At 54.3% G+C, this 21394-nt stretch overlaps 1 protein-coding gene and 4 non-coding genes across 5 annotated transcripts; all 5 read right to left on the bottom strand.

Moving 5' to 3' along the window:
- Window positions 1-5491: 5491 nt before the first annotated feature.
- Window positions 5492-12719, bottom strand: RPL3 (ribosomal protein L3). Its single transcript, XM_034987480.1, has 10 exons — window positions 12631-12719; window positions 11482-11674; window positions 10381-10549; window positions 9534-9669; window positions 8215-8401; window positions 7545-7705; window positions 6914-7015; window positions 6366-6461; window positions 5849-5968; window positions 5492-5592 (listed from the first exon to the last, which is right to left on the bottom strand). The coding sequence occupies exons 1-10, from the start codon at window positions 12631-12633 to the stop codon at window positions 5548-5550; spliced, it is 1212 nt and encodes a 403-aa protein (XP_034843371.1). The 5' UTR covers window positions 12634-12719; the 3' UTR covers window positions 5492-5547.
- On the bottom strand, window positions 6558-6651 carry LOC117998964. Its single transcript, XR_004676167.1, has one exon. It is a non-coding gene; the product is annotated as a small nucleolar RNA U83B (small nucleolar RNA).
- On the bottom strand, window positions 8077-8154 carry LOC117998965. The gene has a single exon (XR_004676168.1). It is a non-coding gene; the product is annotated as a small nucleolar RNA U83B (small nucleolar RNA).
- On the bottom strand, window positions 9670-9724 carry LOC117998966. Its single transcript, XR_004676169.1, has one exon. It is a non-coding gene; the product is annotated as a small nucleolar RNA U82P (small nucleolar RNA).
- On the bottom strand, window positions 12098-12161 carry LOC117998959. Its single transcript, XR_004676163.1, has one exon. It is a non-coding gene; the product is annotated as a small nucleolar RNA SNORD43 (small nucleolar RNA).
- Window positions 12720-21394: the final 8675 nt, after the last annotated feature.

Below are 21394 nucleotides of genomic sequence, written 5' to 3'. Positions count from 1 at the left end.
GTTGAATCTTCACTGTGGCCCTCAGAGGGCTGTCACGGAAAAGCCATGGAAAGTTTTTGAGCAGGGAGGGCCTGCCTTGATTGAATATAAATGTTCAGGGCTTTCGACAGTGCAGGTCCCAGGAGCAGAGTGCTAGGCACAGTGTCGGATCCCTGTGCTTGTCCCTCCAAAGCCTCCGTCCACCCTCCACCCCCTGCTCTGCGCCCCAGGACGCTGACGTCTGGGGCCACCTCTGAGGACAGCCTCAACCCAGCGTCTCTGCTGGCTTCCCGTTGGGCTCGGCCAGCAGGAGAGCCGACGGTTGAGGGCGGTGGTGTGCTGGCCAATGTTTAACAACCAGCTCTCTGGAGGAAAGGCCCTGATTTGTAGTGTTTATGGATTTCCCTGGTATAAATACTTCTGAGAAGGTGGAGACGGACACACAGATGGCTGAGTGGTGGCATGTGTCCTGGTGGGCCCCAGGGTTGTCACACCAGTGTGGTCACGGGCCCGGCCTTGATGGAAATGGTGTGGTGTGTCAGCATCGAGGTGTGTCCGTGGTTCAAAGGGGGTGTGACGATAGCACCCCACCTCCCGTCGAGGGGATTGTCTGAGCAGCGCAAGGCCCATCCCTGCCCGGCCCGGCGCCCGTGCCCAGAGAGTCTTCCCAGGGTGACCACTGCCTGGGTCCCGGCGTTGTGCCCCCGGCCGGGCGACCGGGCGCTGAGGAGTGGCCTGTCGCAGGGCAGGGGCCGGCTGGGAGCCATCGGGGCCGAGGAGGTGGACCGCGAGGATGGGGAAGTGGCGAGCCGGCTATCTTTAGCGTCTTCTCTCAGAGCCCTGTTCCTCTGCGTGCTGCTGGGGCTCGGGCAGCAGCCAGCGGGGAGGGCCACTTCTCCATAGTCATATGAAGCCTGGGGGCCCAGAGGCCAGCTGCGGGGCCGGGGCAGCCACCTGTGTGCCGCCACGCTGCGGGCAGCATCCCCCGCGCTCCCATCCGTCAAGGCCCGTGCTGGGGTGGGAGTGGGGGTGCCGGGGGTGGGGGGGACAAAGGGACAGTGGGGCTTCAGGTGCCACTGGGAAGCGCTGCCCCGCCCCTTCCTCACCTGCAGCCTCCAGGCACCTGCTCCACGAGGGCAGCAGGGCGCAGGGGTGGGCGCTCGGTTTCTGGAGCCTGCATTTGAATCACTCCGGAGGGAGACAGCGTGTCAGACGCCCCGCAGAACACGGTCCAGCTCTGTGACCTCGCAGGATTCCCTGAATGTCGCTGGACCCCCAGTTTCCCATCTGTACAATGGGAATGCTGGTTGTAAAGATGGAAGTAACTCTGAGAGGGTCTAGCACAAATGAGCACTCTACTCCTTCTCCCCCTAAGCCGAAATGGCCCCCAGTAGCATCGGGTCAGGGCGAAGAGATACCAGGCCTCAAATCCCAGCCCTCCCACTTATCCACTGTGTGCCCTTGGGCAAGCTGCCCAACCTCTCTGAGCCTCAGTTTCTCCTCTGCAAAATGGGGTAGTAAGAGAAGCTGCCGCAAGGGCTGATCCTGGAGCCGGAGTCTGGGTGTGTAGTGCCTGCGAGGAGTGAGGCATTCGCAGCTGGCGCCACCTGCCCCACCAGGCAGTGCCCCCCTGGAGGCAACGTCCATGGGAGGGGCTGCTGAGCTTGGGCCCTGGGCAGCGCTGTGTCGCAGGTCCGGGGGACTGACCGATGAGACATGGTCAGGATTCTGCATTTTCGTAGTTCTGATGTGTTCATAGGCCCTGGAAGGTTCCTGCAGGCCGCCTCCCTCACTTCCAAGCCCAGGGCTGTTATTTCCTGCCTCCTACAGAGTCTGGGTCCGGCCCCAGCCGGGCCTTCTGAGCCTACTGCTGAAGGGGCAGGGAAAGCTCCTGGGCTCCTGGGACCAGGCCAGGAGTCTGGCCCTGGGGGAAGGGACGTGATGCTGGAGAGGTCAGCAAGCCTCGAGTACCAGCCTATGCGGTGCGACACCGCATGGAGGGCGGGCAGGGACCCCTGGGAGCTTCGGACAAGTAGCTGTGTGCTGAGAGCCGATGGGAGGAGGGCGAGGCCCCTGGGAGCACAGGGGTGGGCTCCCAGGGCTGGGGTCGGGGCTTGGGGACAGGAGGACAGAGGGCCCAGCAGTGCAGCCTCTGCCGGCAAGGCTGTCCATGAGGATCCGGGGAGAGGGGGCCGAGTAGCTTGGGGGTGAGCCCGGGAGGTGCAGCCAGCTCCCCACCCCTCTACCCTCCACAGCCATCCCCAGGTGAGCTCAGCGAATTCACTGGCTCTGTCGTGCCTTTTAAGGCAATGGTGGCTCCTGCCACCTCCCTGTTCCCACTTGCTCAGAAATTCCCAGCAGGTATTTTTTTTCTTTCTTTTTCTTCCCCCCCCCCCCCCCCCGGAGGAATGGAATGAGACTCCTTGTTCTGTCACCGCAGGATTCCAGCGAGGCCTGTCTGGGGGCTCTGGTGACAGGAAGCGCACAGCGACAGACCCTCAGAGAAGCACCCTCAGTGACACGTGCAGGCACAGATTGCAGGAGACAGACACGGCTGCCCCACCCACCACGGGCCCACAGCAATGCCTGGAGACCCTGGCTGGGGCACCCAGACACACACACGAACATGGGCGGGTCCCCGAAGCAGGGAAAGTTCACTGAGCACCTACCGTATGCCAGGCCCTGGCTAGGTAGGCAGTGGGGATCCAGTCCCACCTTCACGGACCTGCCTCCCTTGGGAGTTCAAATCCAAGCACGGAAGCCTCCCCTACCTCAGGGCCTTTGCACCTGCTGTTCTGCTGGTGGGGAGTGTCCTCTCTGTAGAGCTCACTCTGGCTGGATCCTTTACACTCTGTCTCAGAGCGGCCCCCCACCACTCTGTAGCCCACTGGCCTATTTTATTTCCTCAAGGCATCCATCGATTTTTTTTAAGATTTTATTTATTTGAGAGAGGTGGGGGAGAGCACAGAGGGGAGAGGCAGAGGGAGAGGGAGAAGCAGGCTCCCTAGGAGCCTGACGCAGGGCTCGATCCCAGGACCCTGGGATCACGAACCAATCAGAAGGCAGACGTTTAACCAACTGAGCCACCCAGGCACCCCACATCCATCACTTCTAAAACTGTCTTGTTTACTTGTGTTTACTGTCTGCACACCCACCTAGATCAGCTTCTGGGGAGAAGGGCCGTTGAGTTCCCCACTGTTCCCCCAGCGGCTGGAGGAGTGCTCTGTCCATAGCAGGTGCTCAGGATTTGAGTGAATGCAGCTGACCTCACACACGTGTGGTTGGTTGGCCTTTCCCACTGCCCCCCAGGAAACCCTATTATTCGTCCTAACAACGTCAGCTGTTCTGTGCCCCCGCTGGGGCAGTCTTGCTCATTTGGTCCCACTAACACCGCTGAGGAGGTGAGTCACCACCCGATGAGGTTGAGGCTTGGAACTGCTCAAGGTCACTCACTGGCGGGGGGCAGGCAGAAACAGAGAGGATGGGAATGGGAGGGTATGATCAACAGCCAAGGGCTTGCCCCTATCAAGTAAGCCAGCCCCTGAAAAGGGCTGTGTACGTGTCACATGTGTGGGGACAGAGAAGGATGTGGTGACCGCGTCACCTGGAGGTGTATCTGTGGGGCTGGATGCTTGTGTGCAGTCCTCAGCCTGGAGGCACACAGAATACTCTCTCCTGCCCTTAGGAGCAAGCCTTGGACCCCACATCCCATCATTCTGGCCGTGCCCACGACTGAGCAGAGCCCTGGACAGGGAGCAAGGCCCAGTGAGGACATTTCCGACCAGCAAAACCCCTCCGACCTGGGCTGGGTGGGCAGGTGGGCTCCAGGGCTAGTCTAAGGGTAGTGGGGAGCCCCCCAGGCTGTGGCCAAGGGGATGAGGGCGGGGCTCCTGCCAAGCTCAGTGTCCTCCCCAGAACCTGAGTGGGGAGACTGACAAGAGAATCGCACAGAGGCAGAGCCCAGGTCCCATGCCTGGCTCTGCCAGAGGTGCCTGGTGGCCTTGGACCATGTCCTGACCCCTTCTGCCTGTGGGCTTGACCCCCAAGACCATGGGGAATCCTGGTGAGGAGACCCTGGAAGGAAGGGGGAGAGGGATAACCGCCCTCTCCAAAGCCTAGAATGAAGCCCTGGGGCCCTCCTGCAGGATGCTGCCCACTCACCCCCTGGCGGCCGGGGCCTGAAGTGCAGCTCCAGCCGCTCCGGAATCAGGATCCGGAGGACCCAAGGTCAGGAGGCACTGCGGCCGCTAACGGGTCTTCTGCATTGGCCCCAAACGGGCTTTTTCCCAAACGGAAAAAGGACACTCCCCCAGAGCGCAGAAGGGGATCCAGAAATGCTGGGCAGAAGACATCACGGGAGGGGCCCCTGCCTGGGACTCACCTGTGCACCCCAGACCTCACCCTGCCTGTCTCAGGGCCCTTGTCTAATTTTAGCAACCTGTTGTGGGCTTCCAACCTGGGCATTAGGACCTCACCCCACTCAACGCGGGCACGCTAACTGGGCACCAGAGGGACAACTTGGGCCACCTCGAATGTACTTGGCCAGCAGGCCCACAGCACCAGCCCATCCCCATCTAGCACCACCCCTGCAGGGCGGGGGGGGGTCAGAACCAGGCGGACAGCGGCTCACGGCTGGGCTGGGAGCACCCGGAGCTGCCCCAGCTGCAGCCTCAAGGGATCAGAGGCCAAGCACACTACGTAACCGAAGGCTGGGGATGGGCTCAGCAGAGTCCACGAGAGCATCGGGACATCTGGAATGCCAGGATTGAGGCCAAGCCAGTCCGAACTCGAGAGGCCGGGACGTTCAGAGTTGGGAGGCCAAGGTGCTCAGCAGCACTACGAGTCCCCAAACCCAGAGGACAGCAGATGCCCAATTTGCTGGTCAAGAGAGCACAGGGCGGGGGCTAAACCATTCCATCCCAGAGTGAAGGGGCCCGATGGCTTCACCGGCTGGCCAAATCTCACCCGTGTGTGCTCATGTCCCCCACCTGTGTGACAGAGCTGGGGGAGCTCTCCAAACCAGCACCTTCCCCAGTGTCAGCACTCCAGGGTCCTAGCAGGGCCACCCTCTCCCAGTATCACATGGCAAACAAGCCATCATTGGAACCCAATCCTACGTGGATTAGTGACTAAATTATTTACTCTTACTCTCAACAGAGCAGGGTTGCTCCTGCCATGCCCATCAGCAACTCCAAAGACCACAGGGCACACAAAATCCTCAGCCTCCTTCCCACCGGGCCACCACCCACGCTGTGCAAAACACACGAGCTCTGCAGCAGGGCCCGCTCTCACCCGGGCACACACGCACCTGCCCGAAGCCCGCTGCCCCGGCCCGGCTTCGACAGTCCAGGGCGCAGCTTTGAGCCCCCCTTACACCCTATCTGCTCCAGGCCCGAGCCAGACAAGCGGTAGGGGAAAAAGGACACCTTCTGGCGAAGCCCAGAGGCCAAGGGCAATATCTCTGAGAACACTGAGGCCCCTCACAACACAGAAGCAAAACCAGAGGCAGAAATCACTGGAAAATAATGTTTATTGAGATCCCACCAGCTGCACAATCTGCTCCTGCCATTAAGCTCCTTCTTCCTTTGCAATTCGGTCTTTCTTAAGTGGTCCCTGTGGAGAGAGGGCAGTGGGCAAGGTCAGACGGAGGAAAGCAGCTGGGCACGAAGAATAAATACCCCCCACACACGCCGATGGGATCAGACACTGCGCGGACTCCCGGTGTGGGCACAAGCTCAGGACCCCCAGAAGCCAGCCCAGCTGCGTCCTTCTGCACCAGCACCAGATGGGCAGGCGGCAGGCTGACAGGGGACATCAACTGGGAACCATCCCAACCCCAGCCAGAGGGCGGCCAGGTCAGGGTGCTCACCATGAATGCTTTCTTCTCCTCCACCGTCTGGAATCGGCCGTGGCCAAACTTGGAGGTGGTGTCAATGAACTTAAGGTCAATCTTCTCCAGGGCCCGCCGCTTGGTCTGCACCAGCAAGGACTATGGGCCAAGAGCGGAAGGTTAGTTTCGAAGAGCTGGGCCACCCTCTGCCTCCTCTTGGTCCCCAGGTCCCCTCAGTAGAGGGCAGAGGATCAACAATCTCAGCCCCTCCCGCAACACCTCCTGGCTAGCTGGTTTACCCAAGGATCTCGCCCTGCCGCCAGACTGAGCAAACAACGCAAGCACAGCAAACAGCTGGGCCAAGCCCGACTGGGAATTTCCTCCTCCCAGGACTTCAAAGCTGCTGTTTGAGTGGCAAGCCCCCCCACTTTTCCTTTGAACTCCCCTCCACAAAGTGCGGGCACTATGTTCCGCTGTTACCCATCACTCCCCCCTCTGCTGGAGGGCCGAGCTCCCGCCTACCCGCCCTGACTGTGGAGCAGGGCCCCGACCTCACCTTGCGGAGAGTAAGCACTCGCTTCTTGGTTCCCACCACACAGCCTTTCAGCATGACAAAATCATTGGTCACTTCACCATAGTGGACAAAGCCACCCTGGAAAAAACCAAGGCGCCAGGTCAGATCAAGCACAGACAATACACACGAACGACCCCTTCAGGTTCAGGTGGTCAGCTGCCCGATGACCGCCAGGCTGTTCTCAGAAGGAAGGCAGCAAGGAATGTTTCCGCAGTCTGACTCGGGCGCTGTGCCCAGCGCTCATTCCAGAGCCTCATCACTGAACAGCTGGGTCTGAGACCCCACTTCTCACCAGCCAGCCCCACCAGTGGAAGACCCGGCATTTACAAGGAACAGACAGCTGGGTGCGGTCTGTGCAGGGGACATTTAACAGGCTCTGGAAACATGGCCTCCATGCATCAGCCAGGACCCAAGAGCACTAGGGTCCCACCCCACAGGTGAGGCCTGGCGCAGAATCACACAGCATGAGGGGAAATCCCTGCCAGAGCTAAGACTCTAGAGGCTGTGAGAAGACAACTCTCGTTACTCACCAGAGGGTTGATGCTCTTGTCAGATAGATCGTAATCAGTGGAAGCATTGTTCTTGATCAGTTTGCCATCCTTGATGAGGTAGCCCTGGCCGATCTTATAGATCTAAGTAAAGGAACATGCATTTTAACACCGAGAGGGCAAGACTCACGTGTCCCTGGACAGCAGGCTGGCTACAGGACAGCCAGCCACCAGGGGCAAGTAACCCTCAGCTCAGCACTGGGTTAACCAGCACAGCACTCTGGATGGAAAGCAGCTACCAGTCCCTGACGAGGGACCCCAGCCTAGGGGCAGAAAGAAGAACCGGCTGGGCCTGAAGATACTGCCACTTGGCTGAGACAGTGCACGGAGGCCTCCCCCAAACCCTCAGAGGCGAAGGAAGGGACAGACAAGGCTGTCATCCCGGGTCACTCCAAGTCAGCTGTACCAGAACCACCTTTGACGACACCTTACAAATCCCACCCAAGACCCCAAACCATGCCCACCAGACAAGATGAGCACCTCGAGTCCACACGCATTCCAGAAGCTCCCCACCGCAGCAGCGCTAACGGGAACCGGAAACCACACCCCCAACACGGGGCTCATCTTTCCCTTCCCCGCGTCAGTCTCCACAGGAGCCCCCTTGGCACCTCACCTTCTTGTTGATCTCAGTGCGGTGATGGTAGCCTTTCTGCCCAGCCCGAGCCACAGAGAACGCCACTCGGGCGGGGTGCCATGCCCCAATGCAGGCAACCTTGCGCAGGCCCCGGTGGGTCTTGCGGGGGAGCTTCTTAGTGTGCCAACGGCTGGTGACCCCTGCGAGAGACGCGAGCTTGTCACTGGCCCCTTTCGTGCCGAAGGCCAGTTCACCCACTTGTGGCGCACGCACACAGAACATTCGACACACGGTTTAATGTCCTCTCCCCCCTCGTATTTCCTCAGGTTGACCACAAGGCTAGACATAAACCTGTTCTCAGCCTGTAAGAAAAGGCCTTGGAGGATCAGCCCCGAACTAGAAGGGGACCATATACGCTTCACAGCATCCACCGAGTTCCTCGTCGGCAGAGCCCCCGTCCCAACTTCCCAGTCCCCTCTGCCTTCTGCACCGGCCTGCAAATGCGAGGGATTCAGATGGATGGGAGGGATCTCCCCTAGTCCTCCACACTTCCCTCACGCCTGACCGCACAGCTGTTCTCAGAAGGCAGGCAGCGAGGCAAGTTTCTGGAATGTTACTCAGGCCATGCGCCAGGCACACACTGCACAGCCTCAAAGGTCTGGACCTGAAACCCAAGTTTTACCACAACTTGGCCCACCGCAAAGCTCACCCTTGTAGCCTTTGCCCTTGGTGACACCGATGACATCAATCATCTCGTCCTGCCCGAACACCTGGTTCACAGGCACCTGCTGCTCCAGCCTCTCGCGGGCCCAGTCCAGCTTCTCGGCCACTGTGCCCCCGTTCACCTGGATCTCCATGAGGTGGGCCTTCTTCTGGCGGAGAGGAAGCAGACGCATCTAGGACAGAAGCAACAGAGCTTAGATCCCGAGCTTCGAGCTCTCCTTCCACGGCAAGGGAACTCGGTGGGCAGAACCGTCTGGCAACCCTGAACCTCAAGTCTCCCTACCAGCAAAAAAAAGACTCATTCCTGTGTTCTAACCCCCCAATGGGTACGATTCCCCTTTTCAATTCTGACGCCCAAGTTCACCATGATGAGCTGATCCGTAACAGACACAAGGGCCATGCTAACACAAGGAGACCAGAGACAAGATCCTAGGACCAACTACCCCATGTTCCTCCTCATCAGCAGGATTCTGGCCGTTCCCTCTGGGGTACTGCCCTGGTTTACCCTGGCCATCTATCTTGGTCTACTCACTGTCGGTAAGGCATTTACAACGTGGGAGTGGAAATAGCACCTCAGTCAAGGGTACAAGCTGCAAATATTAGGGGGAAAAAAGGAACTCAAGCCGAAAGCTTTTCATTAAGAGCAGCCCAGCGCTGTTCTACGGAACGTTCTTCAGTAATAGGCATCCAAATGTAAGCAGATATGGTCATTGCTAACCGCAGGGAAAACGAGTACTTAGGAACTGGACGTAAACCTAAGATGATGGCTCAGACCAAGTGTATGAGGTAGCCATTCTAACTGAGTCAGGAAAAGGCCCGCTCCGTTTGTAGCAAGTCAGATTTGAGCGCAAATGGCCAACATCCTACTACTGCCTACTGTTTTCAGGTAGGCGTTTTACAACATTAAGGAGTCACCAGTTCCTCCACCACTTTTTCTACAATGGGGCACGGTTTCCCGAATACAAAGCCCATAGAGACACAGCGCCCTCTGCTGGCAACAGAGAAACCAACCCACCAGCCTGGAGGCAGCCCTGGCTGCCTTCTCAGACCAACGGTGCAGTCTTAGCCTGGCCCCAGAAATCAACGGCGGCGCAGGTGCCCCAGGCTGATCGCTGGATGCCCATCCATCCAGACAAGCCTAAAGAACCGGAATCCGACTTACCATCCCTCTAAAATCCTGAGACTGGGCACAAAGTCAGCTTGAGCTGAGGATCAACTCAGCAGGTAACCAGGTAAGCACAAGGTAGTTACCTTGAAGCAGTGGGACAGTCGCCCTCCTTTTGTGCCCCTTGTCAGAGTGCTCACCTGGGTGTGGGCGATGACGCGGATCACCTGGCAGTACTTCTTCATGCTGTTGAAGTCCTTCTCCAGCTGCTTTTTGCCATCATCATCCTGCCACTTCTTGCAGTATTTGGTGAAGGCCTTCTTCTTAGACTTATGCCTTCAGGAGCAGAGCAGAGTTGGGGAGGGGGCCGGGTGCAGGCCTTCATCACCCCTCCAGGGGGTGAGCGGAAGGCACACTGGCACCACATGGGGACAGGGCTCATTGCCGGCTTCTAAGGAGCCTTTTCCACCGGCAAGCGGAGCCTGGATGGAGCTCATCGGGCAGAGCCGAGCGGAGCTGAGCAGAGGTGCACAGGATTAACGCAAGTCACAGCATTCAGGCACACGCGAATTCTTGCTCCGGCTTAGCCATCAACCCACCCACACTCCCAGGCAGCACTGGGGGAGTTACACTGCTCTGTTTTAACCGGACTCTCAACACTTCCCAGAACTGAGAACACTGAATACCGAGTCCTCAGCCAACACCCACTAGGGTGAACATGAAGGTCTGTCCTCCTATCTGTTCTGTTCAGGAGGCAACTAAACCACACACCAGAGCAGCTCTCCCCCTGCTACAGAGAAGCCCAGCACAGGGTATTCTCTTCTCTCCTAATCCTAGTCCAGGGCCTCCTCACCCCTTACCAGATTCTGTTTATTTGAAAAAGAGTGAGGGAGAGGGGACATGAGCAGAGGGAGGGAGAGGGAGAAGCAGGCTTCCTGCTGAGCAGGGAGCCACATACAGGACTTGATTCCAGGACCCTGGGATCACGACCTGAGCTGAAGGCAGTGGCTTAACTCACTGAGCCACCCAAGTGCTCCATCCCCTTACCAGTTCTTATAGAACCGCCTTTTGCATTCATCACTGATGTGCTCGGCAAAGATGGTCTTAAAGGTACGGAGGCCTCGAGGGGTTTCCACGTAGCCCACGATGCCCACAACCACCATGGGTGGCGTCTCCACAATGGTCACAGCCTCCACAACTTCCTTCTTGTTCACCTCTGCCGAAGAGAGTGGTCAGACTTGAGTGGGATGGCTAGAATCGCCCACAAGGGATTCACGGTGTTTTGTGTGAAATGCCCATTTAGGTCGAGAGAGCAACGTGCTTTGGGTAACAGGCAACTTTGTGGAAATGGGGCCTTATCACCAGTCTGGACTCCCAGGCCTGTCCTTACCACATACAATTCTAACTCAAAAAAATTTCAGGACTCTATGACAAACAGTCCAGCTTCAATTCTCATCACAAATCTCTAAAAGCAAATTCCTTATTACCTAGATAATACAAGACTACGAAGTATAATGGGTTGTGGTAATAGCTGAGCTCAGCGTAGACATTCAATACCAACATTAGTATGTACCATGTGGTTCAGTAGCCAGTATCTTTTTTTTTATTTTAAAGATTTATTTATTTGATAGAGAGCGAGCCAGAGAGCACAAGCGGAGGGAATGGCAGAGGGAGAGGCAGAAGCAGGCTCCCCACCGAGCAGAGCCCGAAGTGAGGCTCGATCCCAGGACCCCGGGACCATGACCTGAGCCGAAGGCAGACGCCCAACCATCTGAGCCACCCAGGTACCCCACCAGTGCTGTTTTACTTAGTGATTTTTCTCCTTTGCACTTCATAACCCAGCGACACAGGCAGCATTCAAGCTTTTAGATTAAGGTGCACCGGTACTAATTAGCATACTCCTCTACGCTGTGGCCCTTGAAAAATTTACTCACGTGCTGCTCTGACTTCAATACATCCCCCCACCTAAAGCAGTAATGCCAGCCACCTGTAGCCTTTAGTAGGAATCGGTCCTAACGGAGATTTCCATCCTGCCAAGAGAAGGTCTGCCCTCCTTTGACTAGTCTAGTCCATCCCCATCCTCCGCCCCTAACCACCACCCCCCCCCCACCACCCCCCACCAGTGTGAAGGGGCCTGCTTGTACTCACTGGATCCTGGCCTGTCCACCTCCCGAACGATGTGAGTCATGCCAGCCTTGTAGCCCAGGAAGGCTGTGAGGTGGACAGGCTTGGAAGAGTCATCCTTGGGGAAGCTCTTGACCTTCCCACGGTGCCGGCTGCTGCGTTTCCGAGGCAAGAAGCCCAGGGACCCATGCCTGGGAGCGGAGAACTTCCTGTGAGACTGCGCAGAAAGGATCAACGTTAGCACTCAAACTTGTGTCAGGCAGCTCACTTCTGATGCCCGGCTTTGCCTCAGTGGTGGAAGGATCCGCCGCAACGCGTAGTCCACACCCGAGACCGGCGGCCCAGCTAACAAACACGCTTTCAGGCTGGCCTGGGTTCACTCTGAGAAAGGTCACACGACCTAAAGGACTTGAAACTTTGCCACAAAACCTCGTTTTTTGATCTAAGAAAACGTACCCTCCCCTTTTTCCTCTAAACAGGACAAAAGCACACCAGCTGATGTCCTTAAAATCACTTCACAGGTGGCTTTACGATCAAGTCAACACAAAACGGCTGCTGGGACCAAGAGCTGGGTGGCAGACGGCACCACAGGCTCCCCCGGCTAGAGCGACACCCGAAGGCCACCAGAACTCGATGGAGCCAAATCAGAACATGACGATCAGCACAGAGCCTCTGTCCGCCCGTCAGGGAGTTCATCATCTGTGGTTCCGGGGAACTCCAGAGGCCTTACACCGGGTACCAACGTCCCACCCAGGCCAGCCCGAGGCCTCCGCAACCCCGGCCCAGGGCCCCCTCCTCCCACGTGCTACCGTGATTCCTGCACCTCCCCCGGTCAGCACGAACAGGGCCCAGCGCCCCCACTCAAGGTCCTCCCGACCACTGTGCTCACAGACTCCAATCTAGATCCACACTCAACTGGTGAGCTCGAGAAATGATCTGGGACTTGAAAATTTCCGGGCTCGGGGCCTCCGAACCGGAGCCCGCCCCGCCGGCCTTCGCCAGCCCCAGGCCTCCGCTGTTTTCAGAAAATAGGCCTCACTGTGGATCTCGCTAAGTCTCCCGTGCTCCCGGAGCAGGCCCCCCGCGCCCGCCGAGTTGAGATGGCGGCGATGCGCCACGGGTTGAGCCGCACCGCCGCGCCAACAAAGACGAAAACGCCATAGTGAAACGTACCATCACGCCGCCAAATGCTACCGGTAGAGGTCGGACTGCTCGCGACGAGCCATTTATAAAGCCCAGCCTGGGCCCGCCCCTTCCGGCGTGCGAGCGCGCGCCCGCGGTGGACGCCGGGTCGTGGGGCGGGTAAGGGTCGCCATTTCCACGCACGCTCGTCCCCGCCTAGCGTTCGTTCGGAGCTGGACGTCACCCTCGGGGGCGGGGATTAGGGACTACGGCGAGCGACCGCGTTCAAACTTCGGGAAGAGTCGCGGAAACGCTGGCGGAGGATTGGACTGCGGCAGCCGTAGGGCTTTAGGTCGCTGCCAAATTTGCTGAAAGACGCCGTTACGCTGAAGCTAAGTAGCTGCGTCTTTTTTTCATATGAAATGCAGTCACCTCCAGGATTGAATAACCCAGCTGTGGGTTTCAGTTCCAAAGCGCCTTCGCACGTGGTGTGCCATTTCTTTCTGTCCCACACAGTAAATCCGCGGTGTTGCCATTGGGCGGGGGGAATAGGTTGGGACGAGTTGACCCGCTGCCACCTGCTCAAAGTTGGAGAGAAAAGACTGAAAGCCCGGTTTCCTGGCTCCCATCCCAGAGCCGCTTCCACGACACCTTTAATGCGTTGTTTTCGGACGTCCGTCCCTCCAGCCTCATCTCGCCACTACTCCCGGTGTCCAGCTGCTGTGGCCCCGCCTCTGAGAGTCAATGAGGCGGCAAAACGACCTCAGGACCTGCGGTGACGGGTCCAGCTGCCCAGCCTCGGAGCCTGGCCCTTCAGCCTCGGGGACCCTCGCTGATCTCTGCTTGCACACCCACACCCCCACCTCCGTGACCCAGGGGGCTCTTAAGTGCTCTCCCTGCCTCCAGGCTTGCCTCTCCAAACCTTTTTAAGAATCAAACGTCGGGACGCCTGGGTGGCTCAGTTGGTTAAGAAACTGCCTTCGGCTCAGGTCATGATCCTGGAGTCCCGGGATCGAGTCCCACATCGGGCTCCCTGCTCGGCAAGGGAGTCTGCTTCTCCCTCTGACCTTCCCCTCTCTCATGTGCTCTCTCTCTCTCTCTCATTCTCTCTCTCAATAAATAAAAATTTAAAAAGAATCAAATGTCATCTTCCCCTCACTGGAAAGACCCCTGGGATCCCAAGTCATTCACTCAGAAATTCTTACTGAAGGCCTGCTGTGCGCCAGGTACTATTTCCTTGGGATTAGGCATTAACTGCTTTGGCTGCCAGGCAAGGCTCTGTTGTAACTGGCTACTCCACCCTTTTTCTGGGGTGAGAACAGCACACTCTCTCCCATATATCACCTTGCACCTCCATCCTACCCAATCCTGTTATTTGATTCTGGGCCTGATCATTGCTCCAACCGTTGTTAAAAAAGAAAAAGAAAAGAAAACATTCTTTCAATCTTCACACCATCCCTTGAGGGGCAGCGCTGATAGGTCCTCAATCCTTTATTGGAAATCTTTGGGGCCCTCTTTGGGGCCTGATATGTTTCCAAACTCAGCATTTTTCGTGTTTTAAAAAAAGCATGCAGGGGCACCTGGGTGGCTCAGTCAGTTGGGCGTCTGCCTTCGGCTCAGGTCATGATCCCGGGGTCCTGGGATTGAGTCCCACATCGGGCTCCTTGCTCAGTGGGGAGCCTGCTTCTCCCTCTCCCTCTGCCTGCCACTCCCCCTGCTTGTGCTCTCTCTCTCTCTCTGACAAAATCTTAAAAAAATAATAATTAAAAAAAATAAATAAATCATGCAATATGGTGCACACACTTATGTAATCCTCCCCAAACTCCTTAATGAAACACATTAATTCTGTTAAAAAAAAAAAAAGATATTCTCATAGAGTGGGATAAAAATAAATGTCTTCATATCAGTTCAAGGCTGACTTTGCTGCCTAAAAAGTTCAGATCAGTTTGGTTTTTGCTATCAAATGACTTAAGTTTTTAATTTCAGAATTGCAAACAAGGGATTATGACTGTTGTCTGTCCCCTCCTGTCCCCTCTTGCAGAGAAAACAAAGTCTCAGGCCAAGAGGAAATACTTTGACAAAAGTCACACAATCAGTGAAGGACAGAGCTGACTCCAGCTTGGGTTTTCATATCAGACTTGGTGTTCAGTAACCCCCTCACTGGAAAGATCTCTGGGGCTCCAGGTATTCACTCAGTAAGAAATTGCAATGTGCTGGGTACTGCACCAGGCTGCGGGAGTACAGAGAAGAACAAGACAGCCACCATCACATACCAAGTAAGACTATTTAAAACCGTGAGGAGAGTTTTAAAAGGTTTGACAATGTCACTAAACATGCTAGATGAAATATTCTCCCTAAAAGAAACTCCCTCTTTACCATCCGGAGAAAAGAGAACAGGGCCACCTGGGTGATTCAGTCGGTTAAGCATCTGCCTTGGGCTCAGATCATGACATCGGGGTCCTGGGATCGAACCCCATGACAGGCGCTACACTCAGCAGGAGTCTGCTTAAGATTCTCTCTTCCTCTCCCTCCGCCTCTATCCCAGCTTGCGCACACACATTCTCTCTCTAAAATAAATAAATAAAATCTTTAAAAAATTTTAAAAAGTAAAATGGAACTTCTAGTAAGGAGCAGAAAAGGGTCCCAGACTTTGCTCAAATACCTAAAGAGCAGATGTTCTCTATAGCCAGGTAAAACCCAAGGTGTGGAAGGTTAGGAGGACCTGAGGAGGAGCTGAATGGGTATGACGTGAGGATGCTTCAGTGTTTATCTCTCTTATTAGACTGGAAGCTTGCTATAGGCAGAGACCATGTTCTGTGCCCACGTGCTCAGCACCCAGTGCAGGGCCTAGCACAGAGGTGTGGGTCACATTTGTCAGATGAGGGCATGAACACAGGGGACCCAAACTAGAACACCACGGTTTTGCTTTCAAAGGCTGCCTCCCTTGTGCCTTTGAAGCAATAATGCCCCCTCTTTGACATGAGCTCACATCTTGATCTTTCGTGCTGTCATTGATTGTTGCAAAACCACCTGGCCCAAATGACAGTATTTGGACCAGAGGCTCAGTTAATGCGAGCTTGTGGCAGGAGCCCAGCCCAATGCCCCCGGGGCAGGAGCCTGGGCACAGAGCCTCTGGGTCATGAAAGCCTCCCATCCCTGCTCCTCCACCACCAGCTGCCAGGACAATGCCCCACAGAACGGGAGCCGACTGGCCAGGGGTGCAAGGCAGCTCCTACTGTGGCTCCTGTGTGGCCCAGGCCTGGTGAAATTCTCTGCCCCTCTGTTGGGGCTGCAGGCGGCCATAGCAAATAATGGCCTCCCACTGCCGCTCAGTCTATATACTGGGCCTCTGTATCCTGTGGTGCAACAACCTCCAGGTAAGCAGGGGGCTCACGCTCATCCTGGCCAGGAAGCTGTGCATAGAGGGGCCGCTGCCCATCCAGCGGGCCTTGTGGCAGCCGCTGACCATCGCGTGGGGCTCGGGCCCTCAGCAGCTCACCACCGTGATGCATGGAGCCCACCACTGCATCCTGCAGCAGCTGCGGCACTTGAAGTGGGAGGCAAGCCTGGTCCTGCTCTCCATGGCCCAGTGGGCCTGCTACAGCCTGGCCAGCTTCCACCACGAGAACAGCAAGGCCGTGAAGCTGCTGCTGCGAGCCGTCCTGCAGCAGGTGGCTGTGTCCCTGCTACTCCGCTGCCTAGACAGGCTGTGGGCGGCCATGCGACGGGCGGCCCGGGCCATGCAGGGCAGTGGCCTACGACCCCTGCAGTGGGCCAAGCTGTGCTGCGCAGACTCCAAAGACCTGGATGCGGTCACCACCATCCTTCCAGCCACCACCATCCCTTTTAGCCGGCGCTTCCCTGGACCTAACTCAGCCACCATGAGCAGGGTCACACCAGCCTGCAGCAGCCTGTGCCTCGTGGCTGGGGACGAGGATGCAAGTGAGCAGGGAGGAGGCTGCAGCTTTGGGGCCACCAAGGTGCCCGTTAGCACCAGGTTCCAGAGCAGCAGGACAGGCAAGATGGCCTTTATGGGTTCATCCAAGCAGGCCTTTGCCCAGCAAGTCAAGGCTACCCGTGTTCTCATCATTCTTCTCTATGTCTATGCCGTGTCTCTGTTCATGCAGATCTTAAAATAAATGATCAAGTGGGAGCCAGCCTTTGGTATGTCCCCAGCTTTGCTTCGTCCATGAGAGATTGAATGGTACCAGGTCTGTCCACCTAGGCCTTTGCTGTGCAGGGGGCAAGGGTCAGTGGTAAGCCACATGCATACCCAGGGCTAGGCTGGGGGACCGGGTCTCAGCTCTGTCACCACTATGTGTCCCTGGGGAGATTCCTTTCTCTTTCTTAGCTTCAGTTTCCTTTTTTGTAAAATGTAGATAATAGGACTCCTGGGAGAGGGAATATATACAATCGTGCCATCTATAAATTGTTGAGTGCTCTTCCTTCTGTAATTACCCTCAGAGAGTGTAGAAGACTTTCTTAGAGGGTGCCTGGGTGGCTCAGTTGGTTAGGTGACTGCCTTCAGCTCAGGTCATGATCCTGGAGTCCTGGGATCGAGTCCCGCATCAGACTCCCCGCTCAGTAGGGAATCTGCTTCTCCCTCTGACCCTCCCCCCTCTCATGTGCTCTCTCTCTCTCTCTCTCTCATTCTCTCTCTCAAATAAATAAATAAAATCTTAAAAAAAAAAAAAAGACCTCCTTAGAGAACACGTTCATATTCTATTAAAGGACATAAAAAGAAGACCCAAGTAAATGGAGGGACATAGTCAGTTCATGGATCAACTGGCCTAAAGTCTTAAAAATGTCAATTGTCTCCAGACTAATCTATAAAGGCATTAGGATTCCAACCAAAATCCCAAGGGAACCTGAATCTAAGATGTATAGAGAAAATCAAGGTCCTTGAAAATTTAAGACATTTTTGAAAGAACGGAGCCAAGCTGGGGACTTATTCTACCAAATGTTAAGACCTACATATTACAAAAGCACAGCAGTAAAAACAATGTGGTAGTGGCAGGAAAAACAGGCAGATGAATGTTTGTAGGACCCCAGACAGAGGCTGGCTACAAATGGAAACCTAATACAGGGAAAAAGGGACATCCCGAACCAGTGTGAGAGCATGGCCTTGTTAGCAGGTGGGGTTGGAGAAATTGGTTCACAATGTGAGAAAATAAATGCATACGGATCCTGTAGTGGATTGAAGGTGTTCCCTAAAAATATGTCCACCCAGAACCTGTCAATGATGCCTTATTTGGGAAAAAGTCCTTTGCAAAGGATTCTTTGAACCAAGGGTCTTCAGATTAGATCATCCTGAATTAGGATGGGCTCTAAACCCAATGACAAGTGTCTTTATAAGAGAAACTAAGGGGAGGAGAAACACAGAGAAGAAGGCCATGTGAAGAGGGACACAGATTAACCAAGGAATGCTGGGGCACCTGGGTGGCTCAGTCGTTAAGCGTCTGCCTTCGGCTCAGGTCATGATCCCAGGGTCCTGGGATCGAGCCCCGCATCGGGCTCCCTGCTCGGCGGGAAGCCTGCTTCTCCCTCTCCCACTCCCCCTGCCTGTGTTCCCTCTCTCGCTGTGTCTCTCTCTGTCAAATAAATAAATAAAATCTTTAAAAAAATAAAAAATAAATAAAAAAAAAAATAACCAAGGAATGCCAAGGATTGCCAGCAGCCACTGGAAGCTGGGAGAGAAGCATGAATAATTTCTTCCTCAGAGCTTCCAGAAGGAATCAGCCCTGCCAACAACCCCCTGATTTCAAACTTCTCCAGAATGTGAGAGAGAAAATCTCTGTTGTTTGAAGCCCCGAAGCCTTTGGTGATTTGCCACAGGATCCACGAGAAACGAATACAGATCCTTACTCTGTGTCTCAGCTCTGTACCTAAGGTCCAAAAACATGTGAAGTGCTGTATCAGTGCAGATTGGTATTATTTATATTATTACAATGATTTGTATGTGCCCAACACATTTATTATTCTTTGGGAAGTAATCTTAGCTGCCCTTTATTGAGGGCAAAACAATCTTTCATTTCATTCGATCATCCAATCAACCCTTTGAGGGAAGCACTCTTTTATCAGCTCCATGTTATAGCGAAAGAGATTTGTCTCAAAAGAATTTAGTAACTTCCTGAGGTCCCACAGCAGAATTCATGCCTTTGGCCACCAGCCCTCCTGTCCCTGCTCAGAATGAGCTCTTTCCAGGGTTTTAACTCCTTCCCTGCCCCCACTAGCATGGAGGTGGCAGGAAGGCAGGCCCTACTGAATTCCTTACTCTGTCCCCAGGCCAAGAGCATACATAGATCCTATGAATGACATCAGATGCCAGTGTCCTCCTTTAGACTTTTGCCTGTGCTATCCCCATTTGTTTGCTGCTCACAGAGACTGTTTGCCTCCTCAGTCGTCAACCCACAAGTCAAGGCAACAGTCCCCTCTTGCCAGGCTTTCTGCACCAGCCTCCAGAAGCATCCTTTTACCCCCATCCTGCCCCTGAGATCTGTTCTCTGCCTGGCAGCAGGGTAAGATCTCACACTGTGAATTAGACCAAGTCATTTCACTGATTAAGACTCTTCAGTGGTTGGGGGCACCTGGGTGGCTCAGTCGTTGGGCATTTGCCTTCGGCTTGGGTCATGATCCCAGGGTCCTGGGATTGAGCCCCACATCAGGCTCCCTGCTCAGCGGGAAGCCTGCTTCTCCCTCTCCCACTCCCCCTGCTTATGTTCCCTCTCTCGATGTGTCTCTCTCTGTCAAATAAATAAAATCTTAAAAAAAAAAAAAAAAAAGACCGTCAGTGGCTTCCCATAGTATGAGACCTAAGGGGGGGGACTGCAATCATAGTCCCAGCACATCCCTAGGTCCCCCAGGGGGCCCCCCACAAAGATCCCTCCCATCCCACATGCAGCCCTCCCTGCAGCAGAGCCTTTGCACCTGCTTCTCTCCCTGCACGGAACATGGGTTGACTTCTACTTATTCCTGTTAAAGCATAAATGTTAAGAGATGATAAAATCACAACTCTTGTACAGATATAAAATGAACATATGTCAAAGATTTTTATTTAGCTCATTAATTAATGAGAGAACTAGACAGATGCCATAAGTGGTTCAAAGGAAAAGATGAAGAACCACACATTTATATGGAGCAAAGAAATGTCAAAACGAATTTACAAATAGATGTCAAACTGGCTTTTTTTACTGGAGGGGAATGTGTCCTTCCACCAGAGGCGATTTATTTGCGTATGGATAGATTAGGGTTATTTGCGTAGCTACACTTTTATCTACAATCCACAGAGCTGTAGAACAGTTTAAGAGCAAAGAAGAATCTTTTAAACTACACCCAACTTGATAATCTCCAAGGCTCCAGCATGTGTGCAAAAGGACAATCAGAGAGCTCTTTTCCTTCTTCCAAAATCTTTCAATTTTTCTTCCACTCTTCAGATTGTATCTTACATGTTACCTCTTGGGAAACCTTCCCCAATCACCTGATAGTACAAACTGGTTTCCCTCCCCTCCTCAGGTCTTATCCCCAGTTGTGGAATGTATGTAAGCTTTACGCCCAACATGAGAACTCAAGACCTGGAGACCAAGAGTCACCAAGAGTCGCATGCTCTACCAGCTGAGCCAGCAAGGATTTTAAATTGCCAATGTCAGTTGCTTTAAAGAAGGGGCATCTCCGTTTTGCATGGCACCAAGCACATAGGCAGGTTTCATAAATATTTGTGGATGAAGGTAAAGGTGAGCCTGTTGTTTGGGGGGATATGTAAATGTTGTCAAGGGAGTCTCAGGTTTGGACCTCCTGGGTCCCTCTAACCAAAATGTGTTTCTCTACCCTGGGGGAAATGTGAAGATGAGAAACCCCTCTTCCCAGAAGCAAAGGTCCGCTTCTGTGTCCAGAACTTCACGTCTCTGGGAACCTTCTCCTCTTGCCATCCCTGCAAACCCCATGCCCAGAACCCCCAGCATTTTCCTAGTTTGACCAACTGACCTAATAGCCACCTGAGCCTTTGTTTCCTTAGGTGTAAAGTAACAATCACATCTGAATCAAGGGTTCATTCATTCATTCATCCAATCATTCATTCATTCATTCAGTAAATGCGTGGGATTGCCTGTTACACACCAGATTCTGTTATGTTGATGCAAATCCAACAAACCTTTTAAAATCTCTAAGAGTCAGGGGCGCCTGGGTGGCTCAGTCGTTAAACATCTGCCTTCGGCTCAGGTCATGATCCCAGGGTCCTGGGATCGAGTCCCACATTGGGCTCCCTGTTCAGCAAGAAGCCTGCTTCTCCCTCTCCCATCCCCCCTGCTTGTGTTCCTGCTCTCGCTATCTCTCTCTCTGTCAAATAAATAAATAAAATCTTTAAAAAATAAATAAATAAAAAATAAAATAAAATCTCTAAGAGTCAGAATTTTATTTGAGCCCAAGTTAGGACAGCTACCAGGGAAACAGGCTCTTCACAGGGAAAAAAGTGTTTCAGAGAATGAACAGTTATTACAGGGTTATATACCGTTTTATATCTTGTAAAAGCTCAAAAGATTATAGGTTAGCATGTAGTCAGGAATCACGAGTTTTATCAGAAAGGAATGCAGGGAGTAGAAGCATTGATTGATATCTCAAGGACAAGATGGTTTTCCTTCAGGCTACTTATTCACAATGCAGATGCACAATGCATGCATGGCGGGCCTTAAATCAGGTTTTGGGTTTGAACAGAGTTTATATACAGTCATGTTCGCTTAGAAGGAAATCTAAAATGGCTTCCCTCATATCTCAGGACTTCAGAGAGTTTTTCTCTCATCAGTTATAGTCATGACATATAATT

The sequence above is a fragment of the Mirounga leonina genome, unplaced genomic scaffold (genome assembly GCF_011800145.1).
Source record: "Mirounga leonina isolate KUSES-001 unplaced genomic scaffold, KU_Mleo_1.0 Mir_418, whole genome shotgun sequence".
Classification (NCBI taxonomy): domain Eukaryota; kingdom Metazoa; phylum Chordata; class Mammalia; order Carnivora; family Phocidae; genus Mirounga; species Mirounga leonina.
Note: the sequence above shows the minus strand (reverse complement) of the source record. Positions and strands in the feature narration are given on the sequence as shown.

Coding starts and splice junctions, on each gene's coding strand:
- RPL3 (XM_034987480.1), bottom strand. Junction 9,670..10,380: donor AGGCGGTTCTATAAGAACTG/GTAAGGGGATGG, acceptor CTGCTCCTGAAG/GCATAAGTCTAAGAAGAAGG. Junction 8,402..9,533: donor GCGTCATCGCCCACACCCAG/GTGAGCACTCTG, acceptor CTTCTGTCCTAG/ATGCGTCTGCTTCCTCTCCG.